Genomic DNA, 14,751 nt, shown 5'->3' with positions numbered 1-14,751 from the left:
GTTTGAGTCCCAGGTGCTCCACTTCCAATCCAGCTCCCTACTGCAAAGGCAGCAGAAAATGGCCCAACTGCTTGGGCCCCTGCACCCATGGGGGAGACCTAGAAGAAGCTCCTGGCTCCTGCCTTCAGATCTGCCCAGTTCCAGCCATTACTGTCATTTGGGGAGTGAACCAGCAGACAGAAGACCTCTTTCAGTGTCTCTCCCTCTCTGTCTGTAATTTTGCCTCTCAAACCAATAAACAAATCTTTAAAAAAAAAAGGAATATGCATCTACTAGCAAATTTTTATATGCATATTACTTAAACCTTAGTTTTTAAAACAAAGTATTGATGCAAAAACCTTTACATTTTGTACACATTGCAGCTATACCATCACTTCATAAACATATGCAGTACTTTTAGAATGTGTTTGGTTTAAAGTATTCACTTATCATTTTGAATATTTTATTCCTACTTGTTTAGTTTTTGTATTTTTTAGCAGAAATTTTTCCAATTATTTCCTTTCATGGATTATAACTAGTATTATTACTGTTTGAGCAGTTACTAGTATCTGAAGATTCAATATACAACGACTGACTTTGAATCTCATCATCTTCTGCTGAACGAAGTGTGACAAAGTGCACATGAGAAACTGGCGGTATTTCACTTCTCACTGTCACTTCTTCACTTCAGTGAGAGTTATATGATTATTCTTTATTATTATTCATTAAACTGTTTTAGCCCCATTTTTACATGTACGTTAAGAGTAACTGATTAAGATTTATGCCGTCTCATCTGACACATTATCAGGGAATCTAGCGATAGTATTTAAAGTGGCATCTTTTATATCTTTTGCTTAAGTGATCTCCACAGTATTAATAAATATGAAGGGTGATTCTGCAAATCAATGTAAGGCACAGGCTTTACTAGTTTTGCAACCCAGGAACTAGTTTCTTGAGCTTAATCGGATACCTTTATAACCCATTTCTACAAATAAACACTATTTTTACAGAGGATTAAAAATTCAAACCTCTAAGGTCATCATTGTGGAATAGCGGGTATAGCCGCTACCTTCAATGCTGGCATACTAAATGGGTACTAGTTTGTGTCCCTGCAGCTCTACTTCTAATCCAACTCCCTGCTAACAGCCTGAGAAAAGCAGCCAAAGATGGTCCAAGTGTTTGGGCCCCTGCCACATACGTGGGAGGTCTGGATAAAGCTCCTGGCTCCAGCTAGGCCAATCCTGGATACTGTGGCCATCTGGAGAGTGAACCAGGGAAAGCAAGACAGATTGATCTCAATCTCTGTCTCTCTGTCTCTATTTTCTCCCTCCCTTCTTCCCAGCCGGACCCTTACCCTGATCCTCCCCTCCCCATAACTCCACATTTTAAATAACAAAGTAACAATTAAAAAAAAAATTCAGGGCCCAGCACTGTGGCGTAGCAAGTAAAGCCACTGTCTGCAGCACTTGTTCGAGTCCTGGCTGCTCCACTTCTGATCCAGCTTTCTGCTAATGCACCTGGGAAAGCAGTGGAAGATGGCCCAAATGCTTGGCCCCTGCACCCATGTGGTGGACCTGGAAGAAGCTCCAGGTTCCTGACTTCGGATTGGCCCAACTCTGGTTGTTGCAGCCATTTGGGGAATGAACCAGCAAATGGAAGATATATATCTCTCTGTCCTCTCTCTCTGCCTCTAAAATAAATAAGTAAATATTTAAAGAAAAATTCAAATCCTTTTTAAGATGGATGGTTTTAGCTGATAACTACAAGACACATACAAGAAAAAATTTAGTTTGAAGATGGAAAGTACTTACAACGAATAGATCCAGATTTGAGACAATCCTCATTAGTAACAAATATACCATCTTATTTGTGACCAACCTTTCTTTCTGTAAGTTTTCATGCAAGCTTTATTCAAACTGTATTTAAGAAGACTTAAGTATGATTAATAATTGCATGAAAAAGAATAAAAGGATTACATTTTAGGATGCAATTATAAGCATCCCTAGTTCAGTTCTACATTTTCAAAGTGATTACTAAGTATAAATTACGAAGTTTCCCCTCAAATAATTGTATTTTATTTCTAGTTAATTATTTCCTATAAAGAATCACTATACTCTAAAAATAATGAAGAACATTAGGAGGAAAATGAATTACTAGAATTATGAAATAACAAAAAGGATGTCTTAACTTGAAAACAAAAAGAAAAAGCCATATTGTGACATTGGACTTTCTTAAATCTTAACTTGCTGAATTTTAATTTACTTGGAAATAATAAAAGTTACTTTGAAATAAGGGAACTACTTTGACAGGCAACCACAGGGAAAGGAGTTTATCTAAATTTCAGAAGCTGAAGAACTAGTAATTATTTTAAAACTATTATTTTGTGGTGGGCATTTTGGCACATAAGGTTCAGTCACAGCTTGAGACAACTGCACTCCATACAGGAGACGCCTGGTTCAAACGCAGCTACTCTGCACTTCCCATTCAACTTCCCACTAATGTGTCCGGAAAGCAACAGACATTGGCCCACACATAGTTGACACAGTTCCTATAAACTATGTAGGAGAGCCAGATAGAGTTCCTGGCTCCTAGCTTGGACATGCCACAGCCCCAGCTATTGCTGACTTTCGGGTAGTAAAGCCAGAGAATGGATCACCTCTCTCTCTCTGTGTCTCCCTATCCCTCTGTCACTTTCAAATAAATAAATAAATAAGTCTTCATAAAAAACAAGAGTTCATGGACCTCAATATTCTTTCAAAATCAGATTTCACAAAAACCAGTTCTATAATGGCAAAATGTTTCATTTAGGCAAAATGTTTATATTTAGGCAAATACAAATTTTTACCATACCCTTCGGAGGTTGTAGAAGTCTAGAATTCTCAAACAAATGCTTCTTTTTGATAGGTAAGATCACTGTGTCTTTCAGATCCGTAATGACATCATCTAAACCTGCTATATCACTCCAAGTAACCTGGGAAAAATTATGGTCAGTATGAATTTTACAAATAATACACATTCACAACAGTAAAAGTTTCTCCACAAATGGCAAACCTTAATCTGATGATTGCATACAAATAATAAAAAGACTAAAAGTTATATATTAATATGAGTAAAAACCTTCCATAGCAATAATGAAATTAATTGCTATGACATTGGAAAAAAGAATTTATCAACTTCCTACTATTAAAAAAAAAAGGCACTAAATCAGACACAGGGGCTGGCGCTGTGGCGTAGAGGGTAAACACCCTGGCCTGAAGTGCTGGCAGCCCATATGGGAGCCAGTTTGAGACCCGGTTGCTCCACTTCTGATCCAGCTCTCTGCTATGGCCTGGGATAGCAGTAGAAGATATTCCAAGTCTCTGGGCCCCTGCACTCATGTGGGAGACCTGAAAGAAGCTCGTGGCTCTGGATCAGCGCAGCTCCGGCTGTGCAGCCAACTGGGGAGTGGACCTTCGGATGAAAGACCTCTCCCTCTCTCTCCTCTCTCTGTGTGTAACTCTGGCTTTCAAGTAAATAAATAAATCTTTTTTAAAAAAAAGAGAAGGAAAACCTTCTGACTTAACTTTAAAAATTTTGGTGGGCAAATTAACTAAAAGAAACAAAAAAAGCAATCAAACTAGCTTTAATCTAGCATAATAAAGGGGTGGGAAGTAAGGACCAGACAGAAACTAGTTTATGCCATATTTACTTTCTTTACAACTAAAAAAAAAAACAAAAAGGACAGTAAAAAAGGCAAAGTAGAAACCAGCAGCCAATTTGAAAAAGAAATCATACACTTATTGTGGCTACAACATAACGACTATTTTAGTACAGTTACTCGGATTTGTAAATTCATAAATCAAATTCAAATAGAGGCTTTGTTGTAGAGTTTGTACATGTCTCTCTATATACATTTATAAAAAAATTCTGTAGATTTTATTTGCTAGATTTGGAGATGAGAATATTAAACTCTGTACTATTTATATGACTAATAATATATTCAATAAATATATTCTAGTATATTTATCAGTGATTTTAAAATTCATTTCAGAACTCTGAGTTTATACATTATCTGATGCTCAAAAAAATCTTTATTAACAGGTATTGTTATATTGTCCTCAGGTTATACATAAAGAAACCAAGACTCAAACAGAAAATCATCTGGGAACTTAGATTTTGGGAGGGCCCCACCAATTCCCAACAAGAACAGCTCACTGTGCCTAACTTTTGATGAAAATGATAAGGGTTTTGATAAATATCTGTTTGGTAGATGTATGTGTGTTTCCAGGGCAGATAATTTTGCATGTGCTGTCACACAACTTGCTGATGTAATAATAAAGCACACTCTGTATTATTCCACTTGGAGAGAAGTCTTAGAATCTTGGACCTGGCTTCCTCCAGACTGTAACTCATGCCTGGTTTTCTCCACTGATTCTGCCCTGTATTTGTTTGGTATAACAAATCATATCCCTGAGTAGGACTATATGCTAAGTCCTACAATTCCTCCTAGACAGTCACTGAATCTGGTCATGATCTTCAAGACTTTTGACATGAAAACACCAGACAAAATAAATTTTAACATCAAAGATACATACATGCATGTTAAGAGGGTCTACTAGATGAGCAGCAATGCTCATTTCGTATTCTGAAAGCTTCACATTTTTCACACCAATTTGCTTCATCAATTTTTCTGCCTAGAAAGAAAAGAACAAGCAACCTCCTTTGGTTTGATATTTAGATACTGGCACTTCAAAACAGACACATATAAAGTCTAAATAGCAAAGAACACACATACAAGAATTTTCCCAGGATATTCTAGGCCCCCTAATCCTACTATTCCCTACTGTGAGGCCTTAGGTGAAGGAAAAAAACTTGAAGTTTCACTCCACAGAAATCAAAGCAATTTAATCAGTTCTTAAGAAATGAGAAAACAGGATACATGATTGAAGAGATCATGTACTTCCAAATATAGCTTCCCAAGCTTTGATGAGACCGTAAGGTACAGTTTGGTTTCTCTTTCCTAGCAAGATTATCATGATAGGTATAGGTGAATCTCAAGAAGGCCAAGGAGTTAAGGATACCAAGGAATGTGCAATTAGAGTTTCTTTCATTAAATTAAGAGAGCATCTGAAACAGATATTCAACTTCCTTCAAATTATCCAGATAGCTGCAATTGGTGCCCAACCATATCTAATTTCAAATTGTCTTGAGATAATATTCTTTTTAGTTGACATCAATTCCTAAGGCTAGAAAATCAGAGTTAATAAAAGTAATTCTAAATTAGAAATATACATGTAGATTTTCTCAAAGCAGGGCAAAATTAACATTAAATCTTTGAATTCTAGCAATGAAACAAAGCTTTGAATAAAAATAAGTATACTGAATGTGCCAAATATGCCAAAACAATAAATGGATTAACTCAATGAATCTCCTTAGTAATCCTATAAAATAGGTACAAATTTCCCTCTATCACAGAAAAATAAATTGATGATTAGCATAATTAGGTAATTTGCCTCAGGTTAAAAGTCAGCAAATGGAAGAGGCAAGACCTGAATCCATGCATTCCAACTCTTTAAGTCCACATTCTAGCGACCACACATATCTGCCTTCATTTTTCCACATAAGATGGAAGGTTGTTATCACTAAAGAATATTTATAAAAATCTGTACATAATAGGGGGTGAGCATTTGGTGCAGCAGTTAAGAACCACTTGAGATGCCTGTATCCCACACTGGAGTGACTTGTTCTAGAAGTAAAGTTCTCTGCTTCCAATCCAGCTTCCTGTTAAGGAATACCCTAGCAGATACCAGGGATGAGTGGCTCAAGTATTTGAGTCCTAGCCACTCATGTGGGAGACCCAGCTTGAGTTCCAGACTCCTGCTTCAGGCCTGGCCTAGCCCTGGCTGTTACCAGTATTTTGGAAATGAACCTGTGGATAGGAGATCATTCTGCCTTAAAAATAAAGTGAAAACTAATTAAAAACAAATTTTATGTCTACATATAACATTCAAATTTCAATTAAGCAAACATTTTAGAAATTTCTCTGGTAAACCACATTTACTTGAATTTTTGTTGTAGCATTTTCCTAAAAAGATTTTACTTACATAGGATCTTACCATGTACCAAAAATATGGCTACTCTAAAAGCAAATTCACACCCTACAGCATTATAGTTATAGTTTGGCTAGGAGATTAGAATATATTATATTGTAATTATATCTCAATATTACCTTTTAAGAAATAGTGCTATGAACCACATTGGATAACCAAATTGGGTAAATTTCACATTATATGCTTCCTATAAAATCATCTATAGATAAAGGAGCCTCTTCCAGATTCCTTAAAAAAACAGATTACTTATTTGAAAGGCAAAGGTACAGAGAGAGGGAGAGACAGAGAGAGACACGGAGAGATCTTCCATTCTCTAGTTCTATCCCATCTGGCCACAACAGCCAAGGTTGAGCCAGGCCAAAACTAGAAGTCAGGAACTCCATCCTGGTCTCCCACATGGATCAGAAGTCTGGCCACAACAGCCAAGGTTGAGCCAGGCCAAAACTAGAAGTCAGGAACTCCATCCTGGTCTCCCACATGGATCAGAAGTGGAGGTGGCTATGTCTGGTGCTGGGCTGGGGACTGCGCTGTGGCACAGCAGGTTAAGCTGCCGACTGCAATGCTGGCATCCCATATGGGGACTGATTCAATCCCCTGCACAACCCACTATGCCACATGCCAACTCTTGCCCTGACATTTTTACTCTATGCCACACTGTCTCTTGCTTTAAATAACAGCTTTTATGTATACCTGGAATTTTCTAAATAAAAGTAATCAACTACACTGTTTAGTTTACAGAGACAGAAAGTGTTATATTGTCAACTTTACCTAAGATCTTTTTTGCAATAACAGTCCCATTTTAACAATGGCTTCAGATTGTATTCATAAAATAACATTGAAAGAAAGGGGAAAGAATTAATGTTTACTGAGCATCCACTAATAGCTAGCACTGTGCTAGATATTTTACAATCAACCCTAAAACCATTACGATTTTTTTAAAGATTTATTTATTTGAAAGTGTTACAGAAAGAAGTAGAGACAGAGACAGAGGTTTTCCATCCGCTGGTTCACTCCCCAGATGGCCACAACTGTCGGAATTGTGCCAATCCGAAGCCAGGATCCAGGAGCTTCTTCTGGGTATCCCACTTAGATGCAGAGGCCAAAGGACTTGGGCCATCTTCTACTGCTTTCCCAGGCCACAGCAGAGAGCTGGATCAGAAGAGGAGCAGCTGGGACTAGAACCAGAGCCCATATAGGATGCCAGCGCTTTAGGCCAGGGCTTTAACCCGCTGTGCCACAGTGCCAGCCCCCTAAAACCATTATGATTATTTTTACTTTTCAAATAAGGATCAAGGATTAGAGAATTAAAACAACTACTGGGGCTGGCACTGTGGCAGTGAGGGTAAAGCTACCACCTGTAGTGCTGGCATCCCATATGGGAGCAGGTTCCAGTCTTGGCTGCTCCACTTCTGATCTAGCTCTCTGCTATGGCTTGGGAAAGTAGTAGAAGATGTCCCAATTCCTTGGGCTCCTGTGCCCACATGGGAGATCCGGAAGAAACTCCTGGCTTCAGATCGGTGCAGTTCCGGCTGTTGTGGCCAGCTGGCGAGTGAACCAGCAGATGGAAGATCTCCCTCTTTCTCTCTCTCTGCCTCTGCCCCTCTGTAATTCTGCCTTTCAAATGAATACATAAATCTTAAAAAAAAAAAAAAAAAAAAACCTACTAAAGATTGCATATCTAGAAAGTGGTATTACCAGAGCTCAACTTTGATGTCTAATTTCAAAGCTCATGTTCTGCTGAAACACACTCATCATTAGGAAAAGAACACAGTTAACAAATACATGAAAAGCAAGCACCAGAAAACACACCACAACTACCACTAACTAGCTGCATCCCAGGAACAAGTTATCCAATTGTCTAGCTTTACACCTTTAAACGAGGCTCTTTTTCTAAACTTTTAACTTAGAAAAACAAAAGTACTGAGTGAACTACTCAAAAGATGTCTATTTATACACTGCTTTATTGTTTATGGCACAAAAACAATTATATTTTCAAGGCATCAGTGTTTGTTTGTTTCTTAAAGTGGGTTCCTTCAAGTGACTGTTATCTCTGTGGAGAGAAAATGGACTGGGGAGTGAGGTCAAATTACTTTCTACTATATACCGATATTTTTAAAACCGTTTCATACTATCTTTACCCTTTCATGTTATTTCATTTTTTTCTCCATGTAGAATATTATTTAAAAAATTGAGGAGGGGCTGGCGCTGTGGCGCAGCGGGTTAAAGAACTGGCTTGAAGCACCAGCATCCCATATGGGTGTCGGTTCTAGTCCCGGCTGCTCCTCTTCCTATCTAGCTCTCTGCTATGGCCTGGGAAAGCAGTGGAAGATGGCCCAAGTCCTTGGGCCCCTGCACCCACATGGGAGACATGGAAGATGCTCCTAGCTCCTGGCTTCTGATCGGCCCAGCTTCCAGCCGTTGTGGCCACCTGGGGTGGGGAGTGAACCAGCGGATGGAAGACCTCTCTCTCTGTCTCTACCTCTCTCTGTAACTCTGTCTTTCAAATAAATAAAATAAATCTTTAAAAAATAAATAAAAATAAAAAATAAAAAGTTGAGGTAGTAGGAAATATTATTTTTGCCTAGAATGAGGGAGGAAACAGGAAAAGGGACACCAGAAAAGAAAATGAGGCAATACTCTTTTCATTCAGGTTCTAAGACTCATAAGATAACTGTCCTTTTGGAAGAATAATTTTAGAAAGTCAGACCAGGTATTAACAAGAGTGAAAAATCAGATGAACTAAACTTAGTTAAGAAACAAGGTCACAGTTGAAGTACTACAATTTAAGTATAGGTAGAAGAAATCATTGATACCTTTTAAAACACATTTAAATAGGAACTAGCAAAAAATTAATTATTGTTACATTAGGTAAAAGCCCTTATTACCACTTGTATTTAAATGCTAGAAGATACCTTTTTCTAAACACCCAGAGATAGCAGTCTTCTTTCAGGATTACTGTACTTGTATCTCTTTTCTGATTTTATCACATGTATCTTGAAAACCACTGCTTAAAACGACTTTGTCTTATGGTGCTTTTGTACTGTGTTTATGTAAGTAACCCAACAATGCACTGTGTTTTTCTTCCTCCTCTAGTTTTCTTCTTACTGTTTTTCTTTCCTCAACACCTTTAACTGCTTGTTCCTTATGAATTTCCTATTAATTTTACTGATTTTACAAAAGATTCAGCTCCAATAAGCCCGGATCTGACAGCCAGGTAACCAGCAATGCAGAGCACAGTGGCTTTCTGGTGTTAACAAAGGCTCCTTCTTCTAAATTTGCATGCTGTGATGGCTGCTCTTAAAAATTCTTGGCAGTTGAAATTTCTGGATTTTAAAGGTTTCGGTATATATCCTTCACAAAATATTTCAGCTATTTTTTTCTCAAAGAACAGAAATCAAGTTTTGAAGAATTATGATGTAATGACAGGACTAAAAATAGGAAGACATTAAGTTAAATAACTAAGGACACAGTATGTGACCTTCCTGTGAATAAAGAATTCTTAGTACTGAATCTTTCCTGGACTTTGACTACTAAACCACAATCACAGGAAATTTATAGTCCTATTAATATATAAAATATATTTATAGATGCCAGAACATTAAAACTTATTCACCCTACACTTTAAAGTTCTTAAATATTGTACACATTCCAATTAATCCAACCCACTCTTTCACCACATACCTATCAAAACTCTACTACATCTAAATATAACCTAACAGCAGCATGTGCCTGTGCCTACAAAACCCATGTCAGTATAACAAAATCCATGTCAGTATATCTCCTATCACTACCAATTAAATATCCCACCTTTCACAAGCTGGAAACTTTCTTGGCTTCAGGCTACAAATTATTTATAAATACCCTATTTAATCCAACATAAAGTATTTCTAGGTTACAGTTCCTGCTTTGAATGCAACCATCTCATCTTTTACCTTTCATCTGAAAACTGTATTGGTTTTAAAATGAAATGTGGTGCACAGATTAAATAACCTCAAAATGTTCTGTACCTAAGCTTTTAGATTCTGTGTTCTCTTTGTGTCCACAAAAGCCATACATTCCTCCTCCACATTCACACCTGATCCTCGCCCTCAGTGCAATTCTCTTCTATTCACCACCTAAATAATCCCTCATCTGGCAATACTTGACTTCCTAGATGCTATTCCTTATGACCTTTTCTCCTCGACATTTCCATAACAGAATATTTACAAGTACAGTAATCCTGAAAGAAGACTGCTATCTCTGGGTGTTTAGAAAAAGGTATCTTCTAGCATTTAAATACAAGTGGTAATAAGGGCTTTTACCTAATGTAACAATAATTAATTTTTTGCTAGTTCCTATTTAAATGTGTTTTAAAAGGTATCAATGATTTCTTCTACCTATACTTAAATTGTAGTACTTCAACTGTGACCTTGTTTCTTAACTAAGTTTAGTTCATCTGATTTTTCAATCTTCTCTTTTGGTTACAGTGACTTACCCAAGCGACTATCCAGATAAAAAGATGTGGCATATAGTCAAATAATCTCTGGGGTTTTAAAAAATTATATTCCCCATGAACTTTCACAGTTTGTTATTTTTCACCAGAACACAGGCATTTCAGTTGAGAATCTCTTCCACAGTAAGCACTACTGTTTTATGTACTTAGGGTATGTTTATGTAGAAAAGACTATTACCAGCACCTTATACTATCAGGCTTTATTCTTACTCCTCAGGTCATTATTTGATTTTTAGAGTTCTCTTATTAAAAATTGGATAGATAAAAACATATCTTTAGAATATTTAAATTCTTTATCCCTATGAAGAATCACAGAATAACCAATTATCATCCAGATTTGAGAAAAAGAACATAATTCATCTTTCAATTCTTTCTAGGAGTCCCCCATTAAACAGAAACTTCTCCTGTCCCTCAAGAGTAATCACAATCCTAAATTTAAATCATCTCTTGCTTTCTTCTTTATATATACTTTAATCATGTTTGATTCTCTGAAGCTTAATCTTGCATGTTTTTAAAACTTTACACAGAAATCACAATGTATGTACTTTGTCTTTTCACCCAACACTGTATTTCTGAGTCACTCATGTGTCTGTTGAGCAGATCTATTTCAGTGACTTTTTTTTACTGAGTTTTTTGCTTCAGCATGTGTAGGAAACAAGAATATGCCACCCTAAGATATACCACTTTGGCATTAAAAATTATTTTGAGGGGCTGGCGCTGTGGTGTAGCACGTAAGGTTCCACCTGCAGTCCTGGCATCCTACATGGGCGCTAGTTCGAGTCCCGAACCCTCTATTTCTGATACAGCTCTCTGGTGTGGCCTGGGAAAGCAGTCCTTGGGCCCCTGCACCTGCGTGGGAGACCCGGAAGAAGCTCCTGGCTTCTGGCTTCAGATAGGCACAGCTCTGGCCGTTGCGGCCAACTGGGTAGTAAAACAGCAGATGGAAGACTTCTCTTTCTCTCTCTGCCTCTCCATCTCTCTCTGTGTAACTCTTTCAAGTAAATAAATCTTTGAAAAAAAGATTATTTTGAGTTGAAGGCAATCCAGAAGAAACGGATATAAGAAAAGCTCTCTGCCCTCCCCATATTTCCTAAAGCAGGACATAAATTTACTGCTGCACCGCTTCTCCCTTCTCTACAAAGAAAGTCAAAAGCTAATCACGGAAGAGAAGTTTAGACCCTTATCTTGGAGATATTCACCATAAGAATCCACATAATCAACTTTCCCACTAGTCTTTATTGATATTTCTTTCCATACCTCTCCCTTCCAAGGATTTGTTGCTTCTAGGTTCAAGGTACTTTTTTTAATCTGATCACCTGTCTAAAAATGTATTGTTCTTTTGCTAAGATACAATCTCTGTGAATCAGGTTCTTAACTAATGAGATTATGCATCTTATGTTTTTTGAACACTATAGATCCTCTTTTTTAAGATGTCTGACCATTTTTCAAGTTTTTTCTTACCATTTCATATGCATTTTTATGTATCCTTAATACAAATTGTTTAATATTATAAAATAGGAAACACTGATATATAAACACTTTATATATTCTTAATTCCACAGTAAATCAACAAAGTGGGTATTAATATTATTCCTTTTGCATGTAAGGGAACCCACTGTATGGAGAAGTTAAATAAAACTCTTCAAGAGTGTTTTGTCTTTACAGATGTTTGTTCTTCCATATAAATTTTGGAAAATACACAAAGCTGCTGATATATTTTTGCTAACACTAAAATTTAAATTGGCTTCAATAGTTTTATTACTTTTTCTATGAATGTGTTGTACACCTTGTGTTTGTCAGTTGTCTTATACTTTTAATGCTACTATAAATAGTACCTTTAAAAATACATTTTCTAGCTGTGATGAATATATAAATACATATACAATTGATTTTCATATACTGATTTTTGCACCCAACAACTCTGCTAAACCATCAAGAGGTCATCTCTCTCATGATGGCGTCCTCAACCACTTCAACCACTGGTGATTATTCCTTTTTATGAAAGCCATAGCTTTTGTCTATACTGCTCATTAGGCTACTTACTATTGTAATTTATAATATCATGGATAAGTCTTTTGTCCCTACCATGGGGACTTTGAGGACAGACACAGTATCTAACACTAAACATACCTGATATTTAGAACAATACTATATACACAGTTTTCAATAAAGGCTTAATGATGATGGTCCACTCATGGAGTACTTAATATCTATATTTGGCTATCTGTATCTTCTACGAGTGTATTACAGAAGATCCTGGAAGCCAAGAAGAAAAATGACAAAATTCTCTTTGTTTAAAAAGTCATATCCCTACTTTCAAAAATGCTGAAAATGATATAACTTGTCAATATTTTGACCTCAAACTGACTTTCATGATTCAAATATGAGGAAAAAAAAGCTATGTACAGATTGTCAAATGTATATAATCAAATAAGTTTTTAAGAAAGTTTACACTGAAAAAAAAATAAATTTTACACTGATCAGACTTTCCAGAGTGTCATGAATATATAGTATGACGACATAATCTACAATTTGAGATAACTACATATAATCAGATCCAGAGAATAAATTCATTCAAAACTGTCCAAACGGCTTTTCAGATATATACTTCCTATATTATTTCTGAAACTATGGTTTTCACTTTTTACTGATTTATGCAATACTGTAAAGCAGTCATTTACTTACATCAGTATTTCCCATACTAGCCTGTAGCATTCTGAAAGATCAAGATTTATTCATCTTTTTACCCCAACACCAAGCATTTGCTATGAACACAACAAATGTTTATTGAGTGAATCAGTATCACAACACATTAAGTTAAACCTAGAAATCCACAAATATGAACATAGTGACCTTAAACTGCAAGAAAAATATGAAAGACTCTTTTAAGGCTTTTATTTTTGAGGATGACTAGAAACCAAACAAACAGATACATCATCCTAATAAAGAAATAACCACAAGAGGCAGCAGCTGAAAAAATAAAAATTATATCATATTATTAATCAATGACTTTTAAAGCAATTCCCTAACTAGATTTTATTACAGTTGTAAATCTAACACTGACAGCTTGTCACAATCATCCATATATCAAAAGTCCTCCAAAGGAAAATACATGTTACTGAAGATAAACATTTTTCAGTCTGTTAAAAATGTTATCATTTCCTATTTACAAGCTGATAGAAAATTTTAATGAGGATGTTCACCACAAAAGTTCAATGACTTGAGAAATGAATATATTAGGAATAATGAAATTAAGCATGTGGGCTAACACATTCTGATATAAATCTTTACAACTCTGCTATGTTCTTAGGTTGGGGAAAAATATTTGCAGCCACAAGAAAAATGATATTCGAATAAATTTCAACCATACCTGTTTCTGAGCTTCTACTTTTTGCTTTCTTGTTGGATCAATTGCATCTACCATCCATTTGATAGTAAAGTATGTTACTGCACCAAATATCGTCAAACGGAAAATTAAACCGACAACTTCATTCCGACTCAAGGGACGAGAAAAGGCTTCAGCATGTACCATCTTGATTGTTAACCTTTAAAAACAAACAATGTCACTAATAACCAGTCACTAAATTGGGAGAGTGATAAAGTCGCTTATACTAAGCAAGGAAAACTAACTTCTAGTCAAATTCAAATATTACCTTCTTTGATAAAAGTGTTTCATTTTAAGGAGAAAAGAATTTTTAAATCATAACAAGTGCATTTAGGTAGATTAGAAATGGGTTTATTTAGTAGAATTAATAATTCCATTTGAAAAATGCAGTAAATGTCTTCAAGTGTTTATTTTTTCAAATAGGCTTTAAATAACCATTCAGAGAGTCTAGAAAAATAATGACTATAACATTAATGCAACTGATAAAAGGAAGCCTCACTATGAAATAGTTTACTAATAAAATGGTAAGAATTTCTTCTATTAAATGTAATGTATACAGAGTAATTTTTTAAAGTGAAATTCAGGGGGGTGATGTGTGGTATTGCAGGTAATGCCACCACCAGCACACTGGCATCCCATATGGATGTGAGTTCGAGTCCAGGCTGCTACACTTCCTATCCTGCTCCCTTAATGTGCTAAAGAAAGCAGAGGTGGATGACCCAGGTCCTTGGGTCCCTGCACCCTGTGGGAGACCTAGTAAAAGCTCCTGCCTTTGGTCTGGCACAGCCCTGGTCACTGCAGCCATC

General features: G+C 36.3%; 1 protein-coding gene across 5 annotated transcripts in view; it reads right to left on the bottom strand.

Annotated features, from left to right (window-relative positions):
* Positions 1 to 14,751, bottom strand: part of ATAD1 (ATPase family AAA domain containing 1) — a 74,413-nt gene that overhangs the window by 32,578 nt on the left and 27,084 nt on the right. For all 5 annotated transcript variants that reach the window (XM_051823327.2, XM_008270130.4, XM_051823326.2 and 2 more), the window contains 3 exons: positions 13,931 to 14,105; positions 4,554 to 4,652; positions 2,830 to 2,950 (listed from right to left, as the gene is read on the bottom strand). In XM_051823327.2, coding sequence (XP_051679287.1) covers positions 2,830 to 2,950; positions 4,554 to 4,652; positions 13,931 to 14,092 — 382 coding nt within the window. In that variant the 5' untranslated portion in view covers positions 14,093 to 14,105. The remainder of the gene's footprint in view (positions 1 to 2,829; positions 2,951 to 4,553; positions 4,653 to 13,930; positions 14,106 to 14,751) is intronic.

The sequence above is a fragment of the Oryctolagus cuniculus genome, chromosome 15 (genome assembly GCF_964237555.1).
Source record: "Oryctolagus cuniculus chromosome 15, mOryCun1.1, whole genome shotgun sequence".
Lineage (NCBI taxonomy): Eukaryota > Metazoa > Chordata > Mammalia > Lagomorpha > Leporidae > Oryctolagus > Oryctolagus cuniculus.
This window is presented reverse-complemented; position numbering and strand designations above follow the sequence as displayed.